Here is a 13,189-nt window from a genome sequence, read left to right on the forward strand (position 1 = left end):
CAGCAGTGGGACCACAACATGTATTGCAGAACTGCTTCAAGAAAGGGTTTTACATTATTAATGCACTATTTATCTGCGCAAAGTTTTCTTCTTAAATTACTCAATTTATGTATAATAATAATTTTTTAATGTTTCTTTTATTTTTATATAACTGCCACCGATTTTATTTCCTATTCTATTGCTCTGTACTTGACCTCTGAGAGATGTGTGAGATCATCATCTTTTGTTCGAGTAACTGGCCAAAACTTTCAGCTTCAGCGGGGGTGTAAAGCAGGTGGTGGCAGATCAGCCACCGATTTCCCTTTCCATTGAAGTTAATGGGAGTAACTTTAACTTTCGCCGATATCAGATTGACTGCCCGTTATACCTCGCCCAATTTCCCTGTCAAATGAAAATCGGGCGAGGTTGTATAACAGATGGTCCTTTTTATGCCCCCGCCGAAGTCAAAAGATCTGCCGACTGTTTCAACTCAACATCCATCACTTCCGTGCCATTACTCTGCCTTTTCATCACTGCAGGTACTAAATATCAACACAATGTGATACTGCTGTAATAAAATCGATCAAATGGGAAAACCAGAACATTAAAGGCTGCCAAAGAAAACTAACAGCTTAGTCGTAAATTAGTGCACAAAACAGCAAATGAAAATGTTGCAAATTATATTCAAAGTATTTTTTTCTGCCAAAAGTCTTTCTGGTCAACTACAATTTATGGTGAAAGTGCTGTGATAGAATAAGGTACCCCATTGATTCTGCAATCAATACTACCTGCTGACATTTATGTGACACAGGTATGTTTGTTCAAGCTGTGCTGCTCTCATTGCTAAACTGTGAAAACAGCACATCCTGCATTGCAGCAATCCATGACTCTCAGATTTCAACGCCGCAGTGATAACATGCTACAAAGAAGTAACATTTTCCTTCCTAATACCTTTAATTCATATAAAATTTTATAGATTAAAATGAATGTATTTAATTAGAAATTTAAGGGCAAATGAAATCCATGAACATAAATATTGTCTGCACTGGTGGCTACATTAGTAAATTGCTGGTCCTAGGGTAACAGAAATGTTTCAGGGTGTGTTCAAGATCTCTTCTATAATCGAACCAGCAATAGTTTATCAATCAGAGCCCAAATGCTGCAATCGTTACTTTGTTATACGCTTCAGCATAACTTATTTTGCAAAATGCAGAACATGTTCACTCCTTTTTGGACAGGTCTGATTTGTGATATGAACATGTAATAGCCTCTATAGTTTCCAATATTACTTGCTGATAACCACTGCCAGCTGAGCTTAAATAGAACACAGTTTGAACCATGGTTAATATAAAGGTATTTACACCACATGCGAGGTACAGAATGAGCAATGGATTTAATTTGTGCAGTGTAAATCAGGTGTGGGGACTTGGATTATTCTGCTAAACCCTTCTCAATCCCCAAAGGAGGATTAAGAGCAGAAAATAAGAGGAACATTGAGGGAGCAGAAAAAGATCAGGGGAGAGGAATTCGAGGAGCACTGGGTTCTGACGCAATATGGACGGCGAGATCGCGACGCTGCATTAAAATGTCGGCCTGAGGACAGATCAAAATTGGGCCTTGGGCCTCATCTGCATGAAACCAGTGAGCTGCGGGTGCCAATCAGGCGTCCCGATGCAGCTTACCAGCTGGCTCCAACACCGAGCCAGCCCGCTGATAGATCCTGGGAGGGAGGGGCAAACCAGAGGTGCGTAGGCCCGGGCCAGCAGTGGCCCACAGTATTTTTGTGGAGCCAGGAGGAATACTTCTGCTCCTCCTGGCTTCACAGAAATGAAATGAAAAATGTCGAAGAAGGGCAGGGGAGTTATCCCCGGTGTCCTGGCCAATACTTATCCCTCTATCAACATCATTAAAACAGATTATCTGATCATTATCACATTGCTGTTTGTGGGAGCTGTGTGCAAATTAGCTGCCGCGGTTACTACATTACATCAGTGACTCCACTTTTTAAAAAAGTACTTCTATGGCTGTACATGAAAGGTGCTATATAAATGCAAGTCTTTCTTTCTTTCCGCAGCAACAACACTGATAACAGTCTATCTGTATTTGTAGTAATATTTACTTTGTGACAGAGCTAGAAATTCAACATTTCTAAAAATGTTGTTGGTAGAATTGCATCTTCTGAAAGAAAAGAAAAAACACTTCACCTAAAGACCTGCGAGTATTAAAGCTCCCTCCCAATTTACAATAATCTAGACTGAAATAACATTACTGTGGTAATAAAATAAAACTGTCTTACAAATCTTATTTAGTACACTTGGGGATTAAACAGGATACGCAGCCTATATGGAATTCATTATACTTTTGAGTAGAACATTGTGGAAGCTGTGGTCTTTTTGCATTCTTTCCCTCTCAATGAAAGAATAAATTCCACATTATTATCCAGATCCTCTACATAATTATTTGTAACAGGATCCCAATCTCTGAAGTGCTAAACTAGCCACGAGTGAGTACAATCCATCCTTTGTGGGGGGTTTTATTGTCTTGGTGTTGGACAAATCTTTCTCATTTGTACAAACATATAATAAACTCACAATTCTGTTTTGTTTCACAGTAAAGAAAGTAAAAGAAATGTATTGGCAGTATTTTTCTCTTCCATTTAAACTTAAACCAAAATAAACCGTTAGTAATATTGATAATAAAGTAGGTTACATCATGATCTTTTGTTTAATTCAAAAAATAACGCGAATAAGACTGGACTAGCAACCCAGAGTTCAAGTCTGACCAAGGCGAGTTGTGAAATTGAATTCAATGGCCCGTATGCGGCCAGCAGTGAAGCAAAGGCACTCACCGCTGGCCTCGCCATCTCACGATCTCTGTGGCAAGAAGTTTGCATTTTTCGACGTGTAATTGATTGCAGCACTCTGAATACAGCATTCCCAGTGAAGAGCTGCAGTGACGTTAACAAGCTGTCTAAGCAGCCAATCACATTGAAAAATTCTCACAGACAGCAAACCAGGAAATGAAAATTCAACAATTTCAGACCATAACCTCTGCCCCTATCCTTTTTTTCCATTTATTTTTATTTATTTATTTTTGTCTCTCCCACATGGCAGCTGTCTTTCACTCTGCCGGTGCCATTTACACATCATCTGGGGCCATCTTTTGTTTCTTAACTTGTCCCATTACCATCTCCTTTTGCCTTGCACCATCTCTTAATCTCTCTTGATGTCTCTTATCTCTCCAGCCTTCCATCCTATCACAGACCTTCCCTTTTGTTCTTTCCTCCCCTCCCCCCTTTCCCTGCCCCTGCACTGGCTTAAAAACCTGTTTCATCTCCAGCTTTTTCCAGTTCTGACGAAGGGTCATCGACTCTGTTTCTCTCTCCACAGATGCTGCCTGACCTGCTGAGTGTTTCCAGCATTTTCTGTTTTTATTTCAGGAAATGAAAAGCTGTTTTAATCCGGAATTTTTAAAAATGTTAGAGAGCGAAATAAAGATTGGGGCTCTCACCTGGAGATAAGGTAGAAGCTGAAATATCATGAACAAACTTTAAAAAAATGCTTTTTTAAAATTGTAATTTTTATCATAATGCAGAAATTTGATACTCCACAAATATAAAAATTAGTTTTTCAAGGCCAGAACATTTGTTTAGCAGTCAAACCCCAGTTACATCTCTGCCAACAAGGCTTAACATTTAATGGGGTATTTAACAGCGACATTAGTGCGGAAAAGCCCAAGTTTTCATCAGTTTCACCGATTTCACTGATTACACTGATTACCGGCTATGGGAGGGGGGGGGGGTGGGGGCGCGGGGAGGTCCACAGCGCAGCCAGCGTCGGAGCAGTGAATGACTGACGACAAAATCAGGATTTCCATGTTTAGATGCGCATGTGCTAGATCCTGAAGTTGCGGTCAGTTTCAAAGGGTTAATAACAGCAAACGCTGACAGTTTGCCATCGTCACCCACTGAAAATTCCGAGCCGATATAAATCTGGTGATTTGTGGGCTGCCACCGGGAAAAATGTCCTTGAAAGCTGCCAGTTTGTCCTTAAAGGCCCAACTGGATCACCACTGTCCTTTAGTAAAAGCATCTGCCACCCCTAGCTGGTGACTCCAGTCCAGTCTATAATATGTATTTGACTCTTAATGCCCACAGGGCAACTGGGGGCATGGGCATATAGGGCACATCCCAAGAACAAATAAAGAAAACCACAGCTCTGAAATTTGGTCCTGTTTTCTAAATTCCACATTACACTAGGCAACTACACAAATGTACAAAAAAATTCCATTTGATATGGAAAGATGTGAAAATTTCAACTATCAAAAAACAATTGACAGCAGTCTGGTCCAGCACAATGGTTGCCTCAAAAGCCTTGTTTTTTTGTGCACTCCAAAATGATGCCGGTATATATCTTTGTTTCTTTACACTTTGAAATGCTGGTCCTGAAATTGCAGTCGGAGACGTGCCTCCGAGCTGCGCCAATTACAAAAGTACCTCCTGGTTTCCAGGCTGCGAAATGTTGCAGTCTCAGACCTTGAGGCAGAAGGCAGCGTAATGGCCCACAGATCCCAGAGACGCAGGCGGTTCGGAAGCATACCTGGGATCATGTGGACCCGGTCCTCCAATCAATAAGCAGAATTCAATTTCAATCATTTATGAAGGGAATCCCCTAATGATATGCAATGGAATCCCCAAATCTAATAATTATACAACGTACAGAATTTGAATTTTATTCATAATTACCTTCATTGCGCCAACCTCAAAAAAAGTTTGACTTTTTGATAATTTTATACATCATTAAAACTGTAATCCAGGCCAATATTTGCATAAACTCATTTAATACAGTGTATGTGCATAATTTAGGATATGAAAATGTTTAATTTAAGCCTTAGATATCCCCTTACGCTAATGCAAGCAGGCCCTGTACCTGCTTGCATCAACCATAAGACTTATGTGGGTAATTGCTGGCCGGTCACTGGGCAAATAGCCCAACTCTGCGCCAGCATTTGCTTTTTCGGGGCCCCCGCAGATGGCCTGTCAATCCGTACGTTGACAGGCTGCAAGTTCTGGATTTCACGCATGCACAAGCCCATGCGTAAAACCGGAACTTGCGGGTCATTTGAAAGGGAATACGACGGTGTACTCTCACAGACACCGCAAGTTCAGGGCCATACTAATGACCTCAAGAGCGTAACTTCATTTTTCTGTGTACGGCGCATACCGGCAGCTGATGTAGTGGCACTGGGTGCAACACTTTCTACCAGCTGCTAAATAAGTGTCTATTCTCTGCCTGATTACCACAAACCTGAGCAGAATGTTTCATTTATCCCTAATTCACCTAATGCTGTATCCTGCGAAAGTAAACAGGGTGTCTTGTATTTGCGTTTCCTACATTACAACAGTGACTACACTTCAAAAGTATTTCATTGGCTGTAAAGTGCTTTGCGACGTCCTGAGGTCGTGAAAGGCGCTATATAAATGCAAGTTTTTTTTTTAAAATTCTTTCTAGCGCCGCTATCGTGAGGTCGGTAGTATGCAGGAGGCAGGGGAAGCGTTTCATTAGAGAGGGCAGATTCTGCCTATGTTTCTCTGTTATCTTTTTTATGATTTTACATTGAACTTTGTGAAACTTCCTTCTCTTAGACTGAAGCACACTGAAGCTATTGCCCAGAAGGTTGTAAGCCTGTAAGGCTGAATCGTAACACGCGAATCATTCGACGCTGAAGGGTTGTGCGAATGAACTGTACTGTCAGTGAGGGGACCAATATATTTGATATAACTATTCTTATTCAGAAATGTTCGTTTCATATATTTCACTGTGTTCTAAATGTTAATAACTACATCCTTTCATCACTTTTTGAAACCAGTCCGCTCCTGTAAGAAAGTCGCACACACAATTTCACTGGACTGAACGCCAGATGTCGGAGTGCAGACACGTCCCATCGTTTCACCTTTCGTCCCAATTATAGACCAATCCATCCCCTAAACTTATTGTCTTCTGCAGCGTGAACTCAAACTCCCGGCACTTGTTTTTTATTAGCGATTATTCATCGTTATTATAAACATTTTACCGACGCCTGAAAGAGGCGTTTCAGATTTAGATTATTTCTCATTCCTTTCCAAAAGTAGCGTTATATTCCCACCGCAGAGTTTCCAGGTTGTAAATCGCTGGATCTCATCTGTTACTCGGCAACATCAATTGCGAATCCTTCACTCCATTAGAAATACATTTGATGCAACAGGATGGGAAATCGATGCTTAAACGGACTGGACAGCGTGAAGTAACAAACACCTCTTTCCACAGCTGAACATCGAACAGCTGAACATCGAACCAGCAATCCGCGCGGGCAAATTAGCGTTTCACCGAGAAGACAAATAATCTCAGTTACCATGGAGTCTAGAATTTCATAGGCAGTGATATGATCGTCCTTTTCATCCCTTTAAAGGGAACTGAAGGGGTCGAGAGCTTAATGTTTCAAAAATACAACAGTCGAAACCGTTTGCAGATTTCAAATGCTCAATTTATTTTCGTTTTTGTGTTTAGAGTCTGGTCGATCCTTCGACAAAAGTGCTGTAAACTTCGACCAAAGTTATATTTTGCATCATTTCCCAAAAAAGCGAACGATTTCAATGTTTCAGTAATCTAAGGCTAACGCTAGTTAAAAACTAGTTAGCGTATTTGGTTTGGCGGAGAGTCTTTGGGCTCATAATGGTCAGCTCAGATTTCCCCTGGCGGGGGTTTGGGGCCGTTGAAGGTTGGAGTGTTGGTCCGGCCCGGGCCGCTCAGGCGGTGAACAGGGGCTGCGAACAACAGCGAAAGACTTGGATTGACTCTTGGAATACTGTTAAAATGTAATTTGCCTTTTGGTTGATGGTGTAAGTGTAAGAAAATCATCAATATTTACAACACATTATGGTTTTAATATTTTTGGTATCATTTATATTATGTTAATATCATTGTTTTGCATATCTGGTCAGTAACCAGAGGACACAGATTTAAGATAATTGGCAAAAAGACCTGGGGGAACTGAGGATTTGGTGAGTTATAATTTTTTTGTTTTATTCAGGGATGTGGGCGTGGGCGTCGCTGGCAAGGCCAGCATTTATTGCCCTTGAGAAGGTGGTGGTGAGCCGCCTTCTTGAAGCACTGCAGTCCATGTGGTGAAGGTACTCCCACAGTGCGGTTAGGGAGGGAGTGCCAGGATTTTGACCCAGTGACTAAGGGACGGAATGCACTGACTGAAAGGGTGGTGGATGCAGATTCAATAGTAACCTTCAAAAGGGAATTGGATAAATACTTGAGAAGGAAACATTTGCAGGGCTTTGGGTAAAGAGCAAAAGTGTGGGACTAATTGGAGAGCTCGTCCAAAGAGTTCGCACAGGCACGACGGGCCAAATGGCCTCCTTCTGTGCTTTAGGATTCTATTCTATGCGTATGTCCCTCCATCTACTGCCCCTGCTTGTGAAAAATCTAATAAATAGAGGATTTTGCGACTTTTCTTCACTTTTTGGGGCTGTTGAAAGCCGCCAGCAGTAAATCCCCTGATCTGAGAAAGTGAATGACAGAGGATTACAAGCTAATGCCTAGAGACCAAGAAAGGGCAGCCAGTATCGAAATAGGAGGGGATTAAAGAGACACCCTCACAGACATCAATAGCTTCTACCACAACCCAAATTAAACGTCCTGCCGCTCTCCATTAAACTCCTGTCAATACTATTGGCAGACCATTTTGATGTCAGTTAGAGTATGACCCGGCACCTAAACCATCTCTACAGACGTTTCCATCAATCAGAGTTACCAACTTCAGTAAAAGCTGAAGCTTTGTGAAATAGTTTTTTTTTGTCAGCCGATCTCGGGAGGTGGGCTGCAGGCATGAAAACAATGAATAGTGTTTGACGCACAATGGAAAGCTTCAGATAAGCATCGGTGATTAGAATCTAATCTATAGCTCTCTACTGATCACTGTGTAATCACCGTATTAAAGGAACATTTATAGATGGACGGTTTTGGAGCCTGAGAGCGCGGGTTAAATAGGTGCATTGCATACAATGGAACCCCAATAACAATATCCGTTTCGATCAGTTACATTCAGCATATTTTACCAATGAGAAGTAGTTGAATAGAATGATTAGTAAGGTGATGGTGTCCACGGTCAAAGTTTGGCCTCCTCTCTGTGTAGGATTGCAAGAGTCCCGCAGCATCCCAGCCCTTGGACACCAGCACTCGCCCCTCGATTGCCAATGCTGTACCTTGCCCAGAGAATCCACAGCCCTGCTGCTCACCAAACGTTATCTTTTGGGGCTCAGAATGAAAATATAGTAACATCTACCCCCACCAGATTAATAAACCAAATCTCAGTCCTCTAATGGGACAGGTCTGTGAAGGCGAGGGCGAAGAAGTCCCTGGGAACTGGGGTAAAGAAATGACCAGGTACTGTGGTGAGAAAATTCCTGGGAACTGAGATAAGCAAATGCCCAGCCACTGAGGTAAAGAAATGCCCAGGTACTGGAGTAAAGAAATGCCCGGGAAGTGGGGTAAAAAAAAGTCCACGTACTGGGATAAGGAATTCCCTGAAAATTGGGATAAGGCAATGTCCAGGTACAAAGGTAAAGAAATATTCAGATACTAATGTAAGGAAATCCCCAGGAATTGGAGTAAGAAAATGCCAATGCATTGGGTCAAAGAAATGCCCAGGTACTGGGGCAAGGAAATGCCCAGGCACTGGGGTAAGGAAATGCCCAGGTACTGGGGTAAGGAAAACGCTGGGAGCTGGGGTAAAGGAATGCCTAGGTACCAAGGTAAAGGATGCCTAGGTACTAGGGCAATGAAATGCCCAAATACTGTGGTATAGGAACAAGCCTTTGGCTTAGTGATAACAATCTAACCTCTGAGTCATTCAGTGCAGGGTTGGAACCCCACACCAGACAATCCTGGTGAGTGGAGACTCCTGCTCTGAATTCTGGGTTGGCATTCGGTAGGACAATCACATCCGGTGAGTGTGATCCCCCCCCCCCAAATCATTGTATGTGTTGTGGGGGTCCCATAAAACCCAACCAAAGTATATGACTAATCACCCCATCAGCTAGTATAAAGATGGTAACAGCCATGGAAGGAGTTTTCAAGTTTCAGCCTGTAATACTGTTTATCAGCCTGTGAATCCTTTCACTACTTCACACCATGAAGATACCAAGACAACACCAATTGGGGTAAGAAATGGCCAAATGCTGGGGTAAGAGAATGCCCAGCCACTGGAGTAAGGAAATCCCGGGCAACTGGTGTAAGGAAATCCCGGGGAACTGGAGTAAGGAAATCATGGAGAACTGGGGTAAGGAAATCCCGGGGAACTGGGGTAAAGAAATCCCGGGGAACTGGAGTAAGGAAATCCCAGGAAACTGGGGTAAGGAAATTGAGGGGAACTGGGGTAAGGAAATCCCAGGGAACTAGGGTAAGGAAATTCAGGGGAACTGGGGTAAGGAAATCCCAAGGAACTGGGGTAAGGAAATTCAGGGGAACTAAGGTAAGGAAATCCCAGGGAACTGGGGTAAGGAAATTCAGGGGAACTGGGATAAGGAAGTCTCGGGGAACCGGGGTAAGGAAATCCCGGGGAACTGTGGTAAGGAAATTCAGGGGAACTGGGGTAAGGAAGTCTCGGGGAACCGGGGTAAGGAAATCCCGGGGAACTGTGGTAAGGAAATTCAGGGGAACTGGGGTAAGGAAATCCCGGGGAACTGGGGTAAGGAAATTCAGGGGAACGGGGTAAAGAAATCCTGGGGAACAGGGGTAAGGAAATCCTGGGGAACTGGGGCAACAAAATCTCGGGGAACTGAAGTAAAGAAATCCAGGGGAACTGGGGTAAGAAAATTCAGGGGAACTGGGATAAGCAAATCCCAAGGAACTGGGGTAAGGAAGTCCCGGGGAACTAGGGTAAGGAAATTCAGGGGAACTGGGGTAAGGAAATTCAGGGGAACTGGGGTAAGGAAATCCCAGGCACTGGGGTAAGGAAATTCAGGGGAACTGTGGTAAGGAAATTCAGGGGGAACTGGGGTAAGGAAATCCCAGGGAACTGGGGTAAGGAAATTCAGGGGAACTGGGATAAGGAAATCCCAGGGAACTGGGGTAAGGAAATCCCAGGGAACTGGGGTAAGGAAATTCAGGGGATCTGGGGTAAGGAAATCCAGGGGAACTGGGGTAAGGAAATCCCAGGGAACTGGGGTTAGGAAATTCAGGAGAACTGGGGTAAGGAAATTCAGGGGAACTAGGTAAGGAAATTCAGGGGAACTGGGGTATGGAAATCCCAGGGAACTGGGGTAAAGAAATTCAGGAGAACTGGGGTAAGGAAATTCAGGGGAACTGGGGTATGGAAATCCCAGGGAGACTGGGGTAAGGAAATCCCAGGGAACTGGGGTAAGGAAATTCAGGAGAACTGGGGTAAGGAAATTCAGGGGAACTGGGGTAAGGAAATTCAGGGGAACTGGGGTAAGGAAATTCAGGGGAACTGGGGTATGGAAATCCCAGGGAGACTGGGGTAAGGAAATCCCAGGGAACTGGGGTAAGGAAATTCAGGGGAACTGGGGTAAGGAAATTCAGGGGAACTGGGGTATGGAAATCCCAGGTAACTGGGGTAAGGAAATTCAGGGAACTGGAGTAAGGAAATTCAGGGGAACTAGGGTAAGGAAATTCAGGGAAACTGGGGTAAGGATATTCAGGGGAACTGGGGTAAGGAAATCCCAGAAACTGGGGTAAGGAAATTCAGGGGAACTGGGGTAAGGAAATTCAGGGGAACTGGGGTAAGGCAATTCAGGGGAACTGGGGTAAGGAAATACCTGGGAACTATAGGAATGTTATCAGTAAAACACCAGAATACAACAGACTTTGCGTTTGCCCCCAGACTCTACCTCGCCTGTCGTGGACTTTGACGGTGAGCTGGATGCTGGGCTCCGACTCCCGGTCCAGGCTTTTGGCGATGGTGATGTGTCCACTCTCCTTGTCAACACTGAGAGGCGAGTCCTCGGGGTAGACGATCTCATAGCAGGCCGCCCGGAACCTAGCCGGAGATAGTGTCAGGATGACGGAGCCGGTGCGAACATCCTCGGAGACGGTGATGTGCCGAGACTCCCGGTGGAGCAGCGATCTCAGGCTCCTCCTGAGCGGAGCGGGGCGGCGATCGCCGTTCCCGGGCACGGGCAAGACGGGGGGCCGGATCTGGATCTCCAGCACCAGCGCCCGACTCACTTGCACCGGGGAGCCGTGATCTCTGGCAAAGACAGTCAGGCTGAGATGCCCCTTCACCTTTAGGATGGAATTCACCAGGACGATGGCTCCTGTTTTGGGCACTACGAAGAAATAGGAGCTTTCTGGCTGGGCGTAATAGAGCAGCTGAGCGTTTCTCTGGGAATCGGGGTCTCTGGCCATCACCTGGTAAATGACCGATTTTAATGGACTGGTGTCTTCCACGTGGAGCCGGACATTGCTTGCACCGAAAGCCGGTCTGTTGTCATTGCTGTCCATCACATGCACTATAATGGTCGCCAGTTCGCTCAGGTAGCCCAGCCTGCCAACACAAGGGGCGCAGCACACCCTTAATGCCAGGGTGTATTCGGGCTTTTCCTCTCTGTCCAGTGCTTTGGTGCTCTTTAAGGAGATGTGACCGTGCCGGTGGTGATAATGCAGCTGGAAATCTGAGCTGCCTCTCCCCGCCAGCCTGAGGTGGACCCGGCGGTTCTCCGGGGCTCTAATCCTGCTCAGAGGAATGCTCAGTCCGTTCACCCGCGACCCGCGGGGCAAATTCTCACCCAAGCGTCCGTAAAACAAAGGCTTGCTCGAATCCGTTGTTTCCCCCAAAGCAGAGCCGGCCAGCGACGCCAGCAGAATATACCTGGCCAAACCGAGAAGGGACAGTTTCCACTGGCGCAGCAAGTCCATGGTCACACATGAAAAGCAACTCCCTGGAAGTTGGGCTGCCTCAGACGGGGTTGTCCAAGCGGTGGGGTGATGTGTGGCAGAGGCTCCCCACTGGTGAGAGCGCTGGCTCCGGTATCTGTCAGTGTTGAGTGTCGGCACTGAGTGGAACCACGAGATCTGCTCATTCACATTGCTGCGGTCAGACACACGCAGGAGGCGGGCTCTGAACGCTCGGGAAAACCCGGGGGATTTAAACACTGCCACAACACTAACTTCAAACATTACTTATATACCAAACAACTGGCAACAGTCAGTTCTTCTGAAAGGAAATCGTCTAATTACTATCACTTTTCACCTAAGGGATAATTATTTCTGCACAAAAACATACTTTCACATCTGAAGCGTGTATAGGTAATACTAATTCTAGTGCTAATAATACACCATTTGATTAATATGGACGTCCAATCCCTCTATACCTCTATCCCCCACCAGAATGGCCTGAGGACGCTCCGCTTCTTCCTTGAACAGAGGCCCAATCAGTCCCCATCCACCACCACCCTCCTCCGCCTGGCTGAACTTGTTCTCACATTGAACAACTTCTCCTTTGACTCCACTCACTTCCTCCAAATTAAAGGTGTTGCTATGGGAACCTGCATGGGTCCTAGCTTTGCCTGCCTTTTCGTGGGATATGTGGAACATTCTTTGTTCCAGTCCTACTCAGGTCCCCTCCATCACTTCTTTTTCTGGCACATTGATGACTGTATCGGTGCCGTTTCCTGCTCTCGCCCTGAACTAGAAAATTTCATTCACTTTGCTTCCAATTTCCACCCTTCCCTCAACTTCACATGGTCCATCTCCGACTCTTCCCTTCCCTTCCTCGACTTCTCTGTCTCCATCTCTGGGGATAGGCTATTGACAAACATTCACTACAAGCCCACTGACTCCCACAGCCTCCTGGACTACACTTCCTCCCACCCCGCTTCCTGTAAGGACTCTATTCCATTCTCCCAGTTTCTCCATCTCTGCCGCATCTGCTCTGACGATGCCACCTTCCATACCAGTGCTTCCGACATGTCTTCCTTTTTCCTCAATCGAGGATTCCCCTCTACTGTGGTTGACACGGCCCTTGATCGTGTCCGTTCTATTTCCTGCACTTCTGCTCTCACCCCTTCCCCACCCTCCCGAAACCACGATAGGGTTCCCCTGGTCCTCACCTTTCACCTCACCAGCCTCCACATTCAACAGATCCCAGCGTGATCCCACCACCAAACACATCATCCCCTCACCTCCCCTTTCAGCATTCCGAA

General features: G+C 45.3%; 1 protein-coding gene across 1 annotated transcript in view; it reads right to left on the bottom strand.

The window, feature by feature from the left end:
- The window catches only part of LOC147116537 (neural-cadherin), a 127,137-nt gene extending 115,111 nt beyond the window's left edge, over nucleotides 1-12,026 (bottom strand). The window contains exon 1 of the mRNA XM_085992052.1: nucleotides 10,877-12,026. Coding sequence (XP_085848178.1) covers nucleotides 10,877-11,903 — 1,027 coding nt within the window. The 5' untranslated portion in view covers nucleotides 11,904-12,026. The remainder of the gene's footprint in view (nucleotides 1-10,876) is intronic.
- Between the last annotated feature and the right edge of the window lie 1,163 nt (nucleotides 12,027-13,189).

The sequence above is a fragment of the Somniosus microcephalus genome, chromosome 6 (genome assembly GCF_052327205.1).
Source record: "Somniosus microcephalus isolate GS21.2 chromosome 6, FLI_Smic_1.0, whole genome shotgun sequence".
Lineage (NCBI taxonomy): Eukaryota > Metazoa > Chordata > Chondrichthyes > Squaliformes > Somniosidae > Somniosus > Somniosus microcephalus.